The sequence below is a fragment of the Typopeltis vanoorti genome, chromosome 2, assembly GCF_054136105.1.
Source record: "Typopeltis vanoorti isolate ZY-2024b chromosome 2, IOZ_Tvanoo_1.0, whole genome shotgun sequence".
In the NCBI taxonomy this organism is placed as follows: domain Eukaryota; kingdom Metazoa; phylum Arthropoda; class Arachnida; order Uropygi; family Thelyphonidae; genus Typopeltis; species Typopeltis vanoorti.
Genome location: NC_143550.1, coordinates 145227675 through 145241970, shown reverse-complemented (window position 1 = coordinate 145241970; position 14296 = coordinate 145227675). Strand labels below are relative to the sequence as shown.

Genomic DNA, 14296 nt, shown 5'->3' with positions numbered 1-14296 from the left:
CCAGCTTTGCTAATTCTGTTGTCTATTTCCATATTTAATTTGCCATCTTCACTAAATTGTGCCTAAATAGCTGAAATATTTATCTCCCGGAAACTCAGGTTTTTCATCACACAACAGACAAATCAGCCCTTCAGAACACACGCAATTTACAGACAAAAAAATACTAGCTGTGGTGGGCAGTAGATGGCGCTGATGTAGATGATTGGTAGTAGAGGTCGGTGTAGTGGTGGAGATGGAGAGTTGTACAATAGATGTCCTCCTGTGATGAGTCTTCAGACTCCTTGGAGGTGTCACGAATAATAATAATAATAATATAGGTTCTCCATTCATAACACAGTGATATTTTCAGTGTTTCTGCATATTTTCATTGTCTTTGTCTTGTTATTGCTGATTTTCATACCAAATTTATTACAACAGTTATTCAATTTAGTCAGGGAATCCTGCAGACTTGTCCAATAGTTATTTAGGAGTATATCATCTGCATAAAGTAAAGAGATGGGACCGACATTTCCAATCTTGATATCAGGTTTGATACTGCTTTCCATCATAACGTGATCCGTATAGATGATGAATCACAGTGGAGATAATGTACATCCTTGTGGTACATTTGACTTAACATCAAACTACAGTAAAATTTTTTCGTAACATAATGACGACACTTTCAAAGGTCTAAATTTAAACTCTAAATTTAAGCCTATGAGATAAGAAAAATATGCAATGGGCTTGCATTCCGGCAATTCCATTCCTGTCACTCTCCCTCGATGACAACAAAATAAACATGTATACTGGGAAAGGAGAAAGATGACGAGGAGGAGGATGAAGATGAGGACAATGGTACTCAGATCAAGAAAGTTACGTTGAAGGAAGCTGCCAAAGGATTGCAGTCTTTCATCTATATCAGCACATGATGTTATGAAACTTCATTGTATAGACAGTGAATTTTCTCCGGCGACAATCTTGTAAGCAGGCAGACATTCAAAGTTATGTTGTCATCACACTAAGAAATTCACAACAACTTTGACTTGATAATACGTACTGTCATTTTTAAATGATGTTTAAATTTGATTTTGTGAAATATAAAATTGTGTATGTGTTTTAAAATTTTAAAAAATTCACACGATTTTTGATGTTATTTATTTAATTCAGCAGTTCAAAAAACACGACCAAAAACTTCGCATGATGCAATTTCTACAGATGGCATCACAAAACATGAACAGGTAAGTTCTCAAAATATATATTCAATTATCTGGCAAAATCTCATATCCGGAATTGGAAAAGTCTCGTTGTTGCTGGTTAAGAGAGATTCTACTGTATTTTCCTGTACCTATTTCAAATTCTAACTGCTGATTTAAAACTCAAACAGAGACTATGTAATGCTTGATATAACGTCCCATTTACATTATACGTTGGAACTACAAAGATGATGATTATGAGAAGCTCAGGAGACAGCTTGCAGGTGTAGCATGGAATGAGGAGTTGGCTGGAATGGAGACCAATGCAGCTTGGGTGATATTCAAGAATTGTCTAGTAGAAGCAATGTATAAATGTATTCCAAGGGTAAGAAGGCTAAATAAGGTGAGTGTGAAATGGATGAATGAAGAGATTAAGCATGCAACACAGGAAAAGGGCATTATGAAGGCAGCATAAAAAGTACTAATAATGAATTCCATGAGAATTACAAAGAACAGCCACGGAGAGTGACTTCATTGGTAAGGATAGGAAAAGTGAAGTATGAGCAGCAGTTAGCTAATGAAGTAAAAAAAAAAAAATCCTAGGGAGTTCTTTCAATATGTAACCAACAAAAAAGATCATGGTAGGATGGCATTGACAGGAGAAAATGGTATAAGAAAAACTGCTGCAGAGGATATGGTTGAGATATACAATCAGCAGTTAATCAAGGTTTTAAACAAAGGTTAATAAAAAAAAAAAAAAAAAAATATATATATATAAAAACATAAATGGATGGAACACGTTCAAAGAATGAAAACAGAAAGATTACCAAAACAAGCCATTAGGAAAAAGAAAACCAGGACGTCCTCTTAAACGATTCAGCGATGACTTCTAAGGCCAGAACAGGCCAGGCTAGGCCTAAATCCTTGATATGCATGATGATGATGAGTTAATAAAGGTTTTTGATCCTTGTGAAAGTGACATCATGGAGATGTTTGAGAGCAGTGTATGATGATGAAGAAAGGCTGACTCCGAGTAAGGAAGAGGCATATGGGGAATTAAGCAAATTTGATATTAATAAGGCTGTGGGATTTGATGATATATTAACAGGTACTTTGAAGGAATGTGCCAGGGAGTTGGCACATTCCTTCAAAGTACCTTGACATATTCTGCCTTGACATATTTGTTTAATGAGTCTTGCACTGGGTCAAGTTCCAAAAGCGTGGAAGGAAGGCAAGATTGTGCCATTCATAAGGGAGGTGACAGACCTCAAGTATCAAATTATAGGCCTATCTGTGTGCCAGTTGTTGTGGTTAAAGTGATGGAGAGGCTGGTGAGAACTAGGATCCAGAACTGGTTGACAATAATGGTATTATCTTTGATGGACAGCATGGATTTGCTAATGGGAGGTTATGTTTCAATAATCTACTTACTTATTACAATAAGGTGATGGCATCATTGGACAAAGGAGATGGATACACAGTAGTATACTTAGATTTTGCAAAGACTTTTGATAAATTACCATATAAGTTGATAGTCAAACTAGAGAGGATGGGATTGAATAGACTAGTGCATTGGTTAAGAGATTCGCTATCTGATAGGTATCAGCAAATTGTGTATGGAGGAACAATATCCCAGAAGAGGAAAGTCACTAGTAGCATGCGGCAGGGGTCTGTTTTAGGGCCATTGCTGTTTAACCTGTATGTTAATGATATTGGAGAAGATTCTGATAGAGATATTCAGTTGTTTGCAGAGGATGCAAAATTGAAATGAACTATGAGGAGTAGAGCAAATGTTGTGGCCTTACAAGACTTGAATAGACTGAGTGGGCACAGGTGTGGGGATGTCAGTTCAATGTTAAAAAAATGTAAGGTTTTAAAATTTTGGAAACAAAGATGGGATGTAGAATTTCTGCTTGATGGGGACATATTGTTGGAGGTGGAGGAAATAAGAGATCTTGGAGTGATGGTGGATAAGGATCTAAAATTCAGAGGACACATTGCCAAAATTGTGAGAAACAGAACGAATTCTGGAAATGATGCAGAAGACTTGGAGAAGTAAGGAGATTCTTGTTCCATTGTATAAGGCTCTCTGATTAGGACACACATGGACTACTGTGCACAGATTTGGTCATCTCGTTTTCAAAAGAACAATGAAATGCTGGAAAGGGTCCAGAAACAACTGATTATGATAGTTTCAGATTTCTGGAATGTTAAATATGAAGAAAGGTTAAGAAGATGCAATTTGCAGCCTAGTGGATAGGAGGAAGATGGGGTATTGTGATAGAGATGTACACATTGGTAAGGGGCTGCTATAGGATCAATGTTGAGGTTTTTCATAAAATGGTGGGAGTTCAGAGGACAGGACCGTGCCGTGAGGTTGTGTCCCGCACAAGGGCGCTTGAAGATGAAGGGTGCTATTTCACCACGTGAAATAATATATATATATATATATAAATTACTGAAAAAGAGAGCCAAAAGGCTTCACTTCGACGATGCAAAATTATTCAAATTAAGTGGATATTGAATCCAACATTATTTCAAAGCTGAACAGAAAAACTACAAGAGTTTCATGACAAATATAGAAACTATAAAAGTTTCGGCGGATCCATTCTTAAGCAAAATTTTCTTATTCTTGAATTATATCATACTATATAAATTACACAATTACAAATTATAGTTAATGCGATAAAAATGAAATTTAAAATCATTCAAATTATGAATTCTTAATAATCTAAATATTTTTAATTTAATACATCACCAGTTTTATTATAATTTGTTTGAAGTGAAACAGCACCTCTGTAGCGCAATTGGAAGAACGACTGTACATTGCGCCCTTTGATTGGAATAGGCCTAAGTTCGATTCTCATCGCGACGGGAGGAATCTTTATCTGGACGATTTCAATCGAAGGTGAGTTAGCCGATCTCATACGGAGGTAGCAGGGTTTTTTTTCCTGGAAACTCGGATTTTTCATCCCGCATACAGACAAATCGGCCCTTCAGAACACACGCAACTTACAGACAAAAAATACTAGTTGTGGTGGAGGTGGGCAGTAGAGAGATGATTCGTAGTAGGTTCGGTGTAGTGGTTGAGACAGTTGTAGGTATCCTCCCGCAATGAGTCTTCGGACTCCTTGGAGGTGTCAGGAATAATAATAATAATAATATTACCACAGATTTTATTTCACAGAGTACGCATCGACTTAGCGAAAATTGTATAAATATTCTTATCGTTTATTATATTTTTAGTGGAAATTATTAGTTTAAGACAGACCACGAATTCATCCTTATGCTGTGCTTTGCCCTTTGTGGATGTGTGATTGTGAATGAAACAGTGACATTATTCTGCCAATTTGGAAGGTAAGAAACTATAACATAACATAAAATAAAAGTAATTTTTGTTTTTATATATATATATATATATATATATATATATATATATATATAAAAAGATAAGCCGAAATTTGAAACTTTTTTGTCACTTTTTTTTGTCTTACCGGATTACCCGCCGGAACTCGGGGGGTTGGGCGCTGGTAGGCAGCAGGGGGGGGGATGATCCCCCTTGAATATATATATATTCTGTTGTATTTATATATTAGCGAAATAAACATTTTTGAAAATATTTATTATTAAAAAATCCTTATTAATGAATTTTAGTGATTACAATGTTTTACTATTGTCATTTGACAATAGCAAAACATTGTATTACTTTGTAATAAACATTGTAAACATTGTATAAAATTAATTTTTATGTATGTTTATAAACTGTTTTGTACTTTTAACAAAGTAAAATTTTTTGCAAAAAATTTTCATGGAAACTTATTTTATGGGGGCGGTGAAAAATGTTTTGCACAAGAGTGCCTCCTACCCACGGCACGGCACGGCACCGTCACAGGTAAACATCACTGCTGACAGTAACATAGTCAAGGAGACTCTATTTCTTGCATCTTCTCTCCATGTGAATTTGTGCACATTTTTATGTTGGAACATGGTGTTAATAATAACAATTCCAGGTCCTGAACAGAAATCCAGCAATTACTTATTATTATTATTATTAGCTTTGCTCTTACCAATAGATGGAACTTTTAATTTTATGGAGGGTGCAGGAGGATGAGTGGGCATCTATGAAAGCAGCCAGGAAAGGGATGTGGGCTACATTTTTCTTTCAAAGAGCAGTGCATGATTAAAGTGGATTGAAGAATAAATATGACAGCATGTGTGGGCCATATGGCCGTCCTTCAATGAGTTCCCAAATTCCTGGAGATTTCTTACGATAATGTCACATTCAAAAGAACAGATTCTGAAGATCACATCAGATAGCTTCTGTAAACAAAGCTTGAACAAAAATCACATTTTGGTTAGGAACTAATTTTATCATCTAATAGAGAAGGAAGTCAAATATCTTTGGCCCTTTTCCTTTCTGCTTATATATATATGTGTGTGTGATAGTTGGGATTCTCAGCACTGTCCTATCATCATAACTAAAAATATAGATTTTTACTGATGGAGAACCTTCATCTTAAACAACATCAAGCCAAATATCCTTTGATATGTTTTCCTTTATTCCTTCATAAACAGTTTTCTTCTGCTCCAGCTGCCCATGTTGCTAAAAAATTGCAGCCTGGCTGGCTGAGTAGTTAGCATATCCGCTCTCCAGCCAAAAGGCTGTGGGTTCGAATCCCGCAGTGGGCATGGATGTTTGTGATTGTCTTTGGAAATACTAGTGGTGTGGTCGGCGGTAGATGGCATTTGTGTAGTTGTGGTCAGTTGGTGGTGACAGAGTTGTAGAGCAGGCGCCCTCCCTCGATGAGTCCTTGGACTCCCTGTAGGCATTATGTAAAAATAATAATATCAGAGCTTCGTCTTTACTCAGATGATCTCCTTTTCAGCCTAAATATTCTGTACTTATTCACAATTGTTCCTTTACATGAAACACTTAACTTCCTCAAGCAAGATATTCCAGCAGATACTGTCAGTATATCTGACTTTGTCATTCACTTTGGCTACTATATGTGCGAAAACAAACTTTACCAGCTAATTGAGGGTACAATGGGTAGTCCTCTTTCTCCCACACTAACTAACTACTTCATGGGATGATTTAAACAATGGATCCTGAATAGAGACTTACATCTGTACCATAAAGACTAAACCATCTTTATGGTTGATGATATGTTTTGTTGATGTTTTTGTGGTTTGGCATGGGACCCATAGAGATCTACAAGAGTTCAATAAGATCTGTTTTCACCATCATATCCAGTTCACTCTTCAGTTAGAAGACAACAATCTGTCTTTTTAGATCTCACATTACTTCAAACAGATAGTAGCTTTCACTTCTCACTATTCAGAGAGAAAACACATACTGGACTTTAGATTCATCCTATTTCACACCATCATAATTGTCAAAAATCTGGCACTATTAAGATGCTGGTACATTGAGCATGCACTCTTTGCTCCACTGAAATGCTGCTCTCCCAAGAAATAAATCACATCAAGTCCACCTTCTTTACTAATGATTTTCCAAATTGTATTTCAACAAGATAATTATAGTGTGATAGTGATATCGAGGTAGTCTCTTGTGTCACCATTCCCTATATTAAGTGTTTTTGGAAGTTATAAGCCAAATTACTTAGATCTGTGCAGATGTTCTTCCATTCTATCAACAAGATATCTTCTTTTTTAGACTCAGCTCAAGATAAACTTCTGCCTTTATCCCACCCTGGAGTGTATCAAATTCCTTGCCAGTGTGGATATCATATTTTGGTGAAAGAGGTAGATTTGTAGCCATGTGTTGTGATAAAACATTTAGACTCATTAAGTTCTATGAGCCAGAGCAATCAGGACTTGCAGAGCATGCTATCACTAGACACCAAGTTCTTTGGAAGGTTTATACAAAGAGTCATGAGAACTTGCTAAATCCACCTAATTGAAATATCAACAACAGACTCAGATTATCTCTCTTATGGGAAATAATTCTTCATCATAAATTCCAGAATTGATTTAAATTAATTTTTATTTATTTTATTTTTTAAAATGTCTTGTTAAAGTTATTTTTACTTAAATGTTAATGTAATTAGACCATGCCACTCTACTTCACGTACATGCAGTTTGCATGTTTCATTGTTCAATATATACCGATTTCTGTTCTTGTTTAATTTGTAAGTCAGTCATACTGAAGATGACCGATACTAGGACAAAAAATTTATACTGATAAAATATATATGTAAGTCAAATTTGTGTTATGTTTATTAATTATCAAATTTCTGATATGTGCCCTCAAGAGATGTACAGATTATTTATGATAATACCATGTAATTAAGCTTACATCATCACTAGCTTATCAATTTTCCATCAAATTAGTCTTATTTGTTAGTGCTCCAATATTGTCAGATCTCATATATCAGTCTTCTAAGGCATTCCTTGTTGTTGTTGTTGTTTTTTTATAAATACTGATTCCATACATAAGAGGCGAAGAACCTGTAACAGATCAATGCCATGTGTAGAATGCAGGTGAGAGTTGAGAAAGAAAAAATTCTATTAACATTTTTCTTGAAGAGTTGAAGGCTGAAGTTGGAAAACACTTCGTGAAGATGGCTATTCCAGAGAAGAGGTATATGGGATAAATGAAGAAGAGTTGAAGCAAGTTTGGTATGTTTGCAGACCTGAAAAGGGATGTTGAGCAATTGAATCAATCCAGACAAGTGTTAGTCTTCCTCTAGGTCTTTTTCCCAGTTCTGAAATCCTGACTTCAAACACCTGTTTCGTCAATCTCATCCCTCCCTTAATTATTTTTAGATCTCTCACGTGGTCTCCAGTTTTTGATAAAATATTTTTTCCCAACTCAATGCTCTGATCCACAAGTTAAACACTTTGTACTGCTGGTTTAAGCGTTTTAATTTCTCTCTTATTCCATACAGATTTATTCAATTAATTCCTCACCTCTAGATATACTTATTTTATTACCTGTTTCGAAATTTAACTACTATCGTCACTAAAAATTAGGTTTAATGTCACTTTCCTTCATAATATGATCAATACAGATCATTAATAATGGATATGATATAAGACCTTGTCTTACACCTGATTTTACATTGACCATCTTTCTATATATATATATATATATATATTCTTCAATCCTAGCTACTGACTTACAACTTAAATTTAGACTGCGAGAGGGATCTGGAAAGTTCTGATAAACACCAAGTACAAAAATTAATTTTGTCTTATATATACTAAAAGAAAAGATATTTTCTGAAAAAACATTTTTGTTCTAGGTGTTTATCAGTAACCACCCCCTTATTGTGTAGTGTGTGTACAATGTGTGCATTTTTTTTTTTTTTTTTTTTAGTTTCCTCAGAAGGCGTTTACCAAAGGTGCAAAGAGCTAATTTGTGCTAGCTCCTGCATGATAACAGGCTTGGTCTGCTACTGAGCAGAATGTAGGTTCAGCACATAATGGGACTTGCCGGTCACCGTTAGGGCAAGAGCTCAGCACAGTGATGAGTCTTACTTGCAGATGTGCAGTGCATGCTCAACAAGGTGCAGTTTCAGGAGCCAAATTACAGAATTCATCCAGGATTGATCTAACTTCAGAGATATGAGAGAATGATCTTTTAAGACGACTTAGAGTTTTGGAATCTGCTGACACTTTTGAACAACTGTCAGCAGATTTGAACTGTTTTGAATATTAAAACAAGTTGCCCTTCTCATAAAGTATGTCCATATACATGTGCAAAAGATGGTACAATTTGCATTATGGGATAGTAAGGCGATCTGAAAGTCAATTCTCTATATACAAGCAAGCATGGTCACAAAGATAATTCACATGCACACTTTTGTTTGCTCAAACATGAGTAAAAGATTAAAACAAGAATATTATTTCTTGTTATATAATTTATACATGAAGATACATTCTAGGAAAAGATAGAAATCAACTACTATGAATGCATTTATTAAGTCTCCACAATGAGACAAAGTATGTCACAGATTTGCAATTCTCAAAACAGGCCATTTGTTAATTATATCCATTATATAAACTCGAATGTTTATTACATCTGACGTTTTGCCAACAAAAGATTAAAATATTTCAGTGCTAAATTAATAGCAACATCTTATTAAAATTAGTTTGCAACTCTCTGCTATATATATATATATATTTTTTTTTTTTTTCAACCCCTTCAAATATGGTATTTCTCACAAAATCAAAACAGCAGTTTTTCCAAAATGTTTCAAATTATAAAGAGGAGAATCCAGAACAACCAAATATTTTCCTGCCAAATATTGTCACTTTGGACCTTTTCTTATTGACTTTAATCAATTTGACATAGATTTGTATAAGATATGTAAACTGAATCAGGTGAACATGCAAAAGATTAATTCTTGTAGATAAACTTATACGTTGGTTACACGACTTTAAATTGTTCAGGAAATGACAATGTATACTAAAATATTAATTAAAAAAACTTTAATCAATACCTTCCTATATTTCTGCAATGTTAATAATCCTATAACTACAGCAGAATTTGTCATGCTATGAAGATATAGGAAAGGGTAATTGAGAAGAGGCTGACCTGGTGTCAATCAGTGAAGAATAATTTGAAGTTATCTCAACCAAGAAACAAATGATGCTATTTTCGCTCTAAGACAGCTCACAGAACTTTCCGATCATCATTGATTTGGAAAATGCATTTGATAGAGTCCCCAGAAAAGAGATATGGAGAAGAACGAGAATGATTAAAGATTGAAACAAATGTCTAAGTTCACATATCTGTGATTATGTGTCCAAAGCAATGGATATGTAGACTCAGAATTCAATATGAAGATCCAATGAGGATGGATAAGCTGGAAAAGGTTTCAGACATCTTGTATAATACAAAACTTCCTAGCAAGTTAAAAGAAAAGATTTACAAAATGGTAGTAAAGCTGGCACTGATATACAACAGCGAGACCTGACAGATATCCAAGAGATGAGAACAAACATAGCTGAAATGAGAATGACGAGACTTGCAAGTGGAATAACAAGACTAGATAAAATCAAAAACACACTGATCTGAGAAGATTAGGGAATTGAGGCAATTAGATCATGTCATGCAGCTAGACAAAAGCTATGTGGAAAGGAGAGTGCTTGTGAATGAAGTAAAGGGAAACGAACAATGCTGACTGAACAGCTTGAGAGGAGGGGGGGGGGGACATCCAAGACCTTGGACTTGAAGAGAACATGGTCCTAGAGGAACTGAATGGAGAAAGTTGATTCAGTGCAGTGATCTCGCTTGAGTGGGAATGAAGAGATGAAGAATGAGTAAAAAAAAAAAAAAAACCTTATACCAACACATGGAACAGATTTCAAAAAATATTTTTGCATACATTTTTTTACAAACTGGATTCTAGAAACAATGAAAAACCTTTTAAGTTTTGTTGAAGTTCTGTAGAATCTATCTGAATTATTTTTGCAGGTCTCATAAGGCAGTTGACATCTGAATAATTTCATGCCAAAAAGAATTCAATCTATGTATAAGCGTCTAGTGATCAATAACAGTGTAACAGAAATTAACAAATTGTCATTATTCATAAATTAGGATTTCTCATGATGAAATAAACAGCATGCAAATTTCTTTACTAACGAATATAATTTCAATCGGCGATGCATGTAATACACAGTACATAGCCTATTTCTTTTAAAGAAGACAAAAATGTAATCAATCGTTTTTACCAAGTGGTAATACTACATGAGTGTAAGCTGGAATGATTCTTATAATTGGCGTGTTTATTTAAATGACAGTGCTGCAATTTACCTAAAGTTATTTGAGAATTTCGTGATTATGCAAATAAGGAGGTGAAGGTTTCCGATATTTTCGAAAACTTTCATTTGGGATACAAATATTTTTGCTAAAATTCTCGATAAACTTTTCAAAAATGATGATATGCACACTGTAGGTTTTTATGTACAAACTTATCTTTGGAAGAAGACTCGCTTCTCAAAATACTGAGAAGTATTTATAAACAAAAAGTGCATGAGACAACTTGGCAATCTGCGGGCTAATATAATTACTACCACTAAATCTATATTTCATTTGTTTAATATGTAGCAGTTACAAATAAATGTTTACCAACCACAAAAGATGCTATTGGTAGCGATGCCATTTCAAATTCGAAATTTTCATCTCCAGATAATCGTAAATTTCTATGTGAAATAACCGTGCTAAAGAAACAAAGAATTGCATGCCGTTTGAAATAAGGTGGAAATAAATTACCATTCCATTTTAGTCTCGTGTAAGTTTATATTTACCACACATCAGAAATACAAACCACTCCAACACTACACCCTTGTCCGCCATTAACGCGACACTGTGGATCTCGCTTTAATCTCGGGAAGAATGAGAAATTTCTATTTGACAGCGTAAATGATTTGATAACATTTTATAAAAACCACTTTTCATTTAAGCAGAAGACAAACAACTTGTTTTCATAACATTATTTGCATATTTCAAACACTTTTTCTATTAATATATCATTGGATTTTTATATTTGTTTATTTTTATAAGTACTTTAAACGAAATGAGATCATCCTGTTATAGATTTTTTATTGACTTCATCTCATTGAATAACATAAGAGAGATGCACTGATTAAAACATATAAATTAAATAACCTGTTTGTATAATGAATTTTAGCTGTATTTTCCTGTCTATTTCGTAATATCAATAAATCATTACCGTTATCATTATTTTATTTTATTTATTTTTGCATCTGCATAAAGTCTTCGGCAGAGGACGCTGTTCGTAATTTCGTTGGCCGCTGTTTATACAATGGGGAATGAAACGTGGTCTGGAAAATCAGTTTTTGTTACGTAGTAATATTGAGCGTTTGTGTGAAAATATATGTGTCTTTATAGATGAACTAGGATTTTGTTACATCATAATCTGAAACAATGCTTGTCTTATTCGAGTCTCCAGCAGGATATGCAGTTTTTAAGGTAAATTAAATATAAGTGCTAAGAGTTAAGCCTAACTTTGTTGTACTATGCTTTTCTCCCATGTGGTTTTAATGCTTTATTTTTTTATTTGTTTTAAATGCAGTGTTTAGTTGTTCAAATAGTACATTTATTGAGATAGTTTGGTTACAAAACAAGCGGGATCAAACTTTTAAATGCATTTATATGGAAGTATGTTTTATATTAGTGCAGTATGCAAAAAATGAGTTCATTTAAATTAAAAGAGCGCGGGGAAATACTTCAAAATACTCAAAATAAATAAATGAAACTTATATTATGAGATCTAACGTTAGTAGTTTTTTTTATTTATTTATTCCTCATGAATGTTATGTAGTGAATAAGTGTATTAGCGAGCCGTGAGCAGTTTAATGAATTAGTGAAATTCTTTATTCATTTCAGTGTGTTCGATTCTGTGATTTAATTGACTCTTGTTACAGTATAGGTTGCCCTAATTAGCATAATTTATGCAGAAACATGTTATTGTTTTACTGCTATGGTATTAATTAGTTTTGAGTGCTTATATTACTTATGAAACTTGGAACATTAAAGTATAGATACTAAAGAAAACGTAAAATTAAATACCCAAGTGAAACTAGAAGAATTTCTATATAGAATTGTGGACAAACATTTAGTGAAAAGAAAATAACTAAAGAAGAATTACAAATCAACCTGAAAGAAACAAGAAATGGAAAATCACCCGGAGAAGATTAGTATACCCTATTTGACCACAAAAGAAATATGAAGAAATTATGAAAGAATTAAACCAGGAATCAGTAATAGAAAAAATTAAAAAAAATATAAACATAAATGGATAAAACATGTTCAAAGAATGGAAACAGAAAGATTACCAAAACAATCCTTAAGAAAACCAGGTCATCCTCTTAAGAGATTCAATGATGACTTCTAAGGCCGGAACAGGCTACTCTAGGCCTAAACATTTGACAATCATGATGATGGTGATATTACTTGTAAATGAAATATAAAATGAAATTTATTCTTTGTAGCATGCCATATAAAATGAGTAAGTAACCGATAAATCTACATAAGATGGAATCCCAGCAGTTTTATTTACAATGGGACAATTCACTTAACCAATTGATTAACTGCTTTTGATCAGTCATATTTTGGTGAACTGATGGATGCAACAGTATATGAAAACTTGAAGCTTAAGGTATACAAAATAGTTTTATTGGGAAGTAGACCATTTTTTGCAGTTTATTTTTTGAAATTCCATGTAATCATCATGTCATAAACATACGGCATATGTGTTGATGTCATGCACCATGATTGTCTTTTTTTCACTACTGGCAGCAGCTGAGGGAAGGTTTGACAGAAGTCATATCTGAACATTTGAATTTTGGTATTATGCAATGGAAGACCTAACTAAAATCAGGAGATCCATTATTCACACAATACCTATTATACTTCTCCTTTTGCATTCACAGCCATCTCTGGCCACCCTTTCACCATCCTCCAAGCAAAAAATCTACACCTTTTGGTGGCTACACTGTTACACAATTTCTAGGGGTGAATCCCCCCCCCAAAATCTCTCCTTCTTTTGATGAACAGTGACATCTCACTAATCCGAACTGCGGTTTGAAAGAAAAAAAAGTTATTTATTACATATTATTATTTTGTGTACTATTATTTTTATTTAATAATTATTATTTTAACAATTATTCATCATCATCTCATCTCATCCACTTGATAATGGGTTGAGGCCACTAAGAAGAAAGGTTCTCCACTTATCGCGATCTTTAGCCATCTCACTCATGACTCTATAGCTGGGTAGATGGGAATGTTCTTTCAGCAACTTTATCTAAGTACTTCTTGGTCTGCCTCTAGGTCTTTTTCTTTCTATATATCCATTCAGTGCTAAATATGGGAGTCTATGAGGGGCCATTCTCTGAATATGACCAAACCATCTCAGTTGATGCTTAATGATTAATTAGAAGAAACACACGTATAAACCACAGTGAAAATTATTTAATTGTAAATATTTCATCCTAAGTATCTTAGGACATCATCAGTACAGTATTTAAACAAAAATTAGGAATAACATACAGTTAGGGTGCATGATTACAATAGAATCTCATGATAACGTGCTAAAGTAGTACAAAAAAAAAAAAAAACCGCTAATTAT

General features: G+C 33.9%; 2 protein-coding genes across 5 annotated transcripts in view; one reads left to right on the top strand and one right to left on the bottom strand.

The window, feature by feature from the left end:
- Positions 1–11542, bottom strand: part of Socs16D (Suppressor of Cytokine Signaling at 16D) — a 162173-nt gene extending 150631 nt beyond the window's left edge. The window contains exon 1 of one of the 4 annotated variants that reach the window (XM_090408619.1): positions 11416–11542. The gene's annotated coding sequence lies outside the window, so the exon portion shown is untranslated. Of the gene's footprint in view, positions 1–11271 lie in introns of all 4 variants that reach the window. The other 3 variants (XM_090408626.1, XM_090408613.1, XM_090408634.1) reach the window with 3 other exon arrangements.
- Positions 11543–11943: 401 nt separating this feature from the next.
- nop5 (nop5 ribonucleoprotein) overlaps positions 11944–14296 on the top strand; it is a 216245-nt gene continuing 213892 nt past the window's right edge. Inside the window, exon 1 of the mRNA XM_090408601.1 lies at positions 11944–12135. Coding sequence (XP_090264727.1) covers positions 12091–12135 — 45 coding nt within the window. The 5' untranslated portion in view covers positions 11944–12090. The remainder of the gene's footprint in view (positions 12136–14296) is intronic.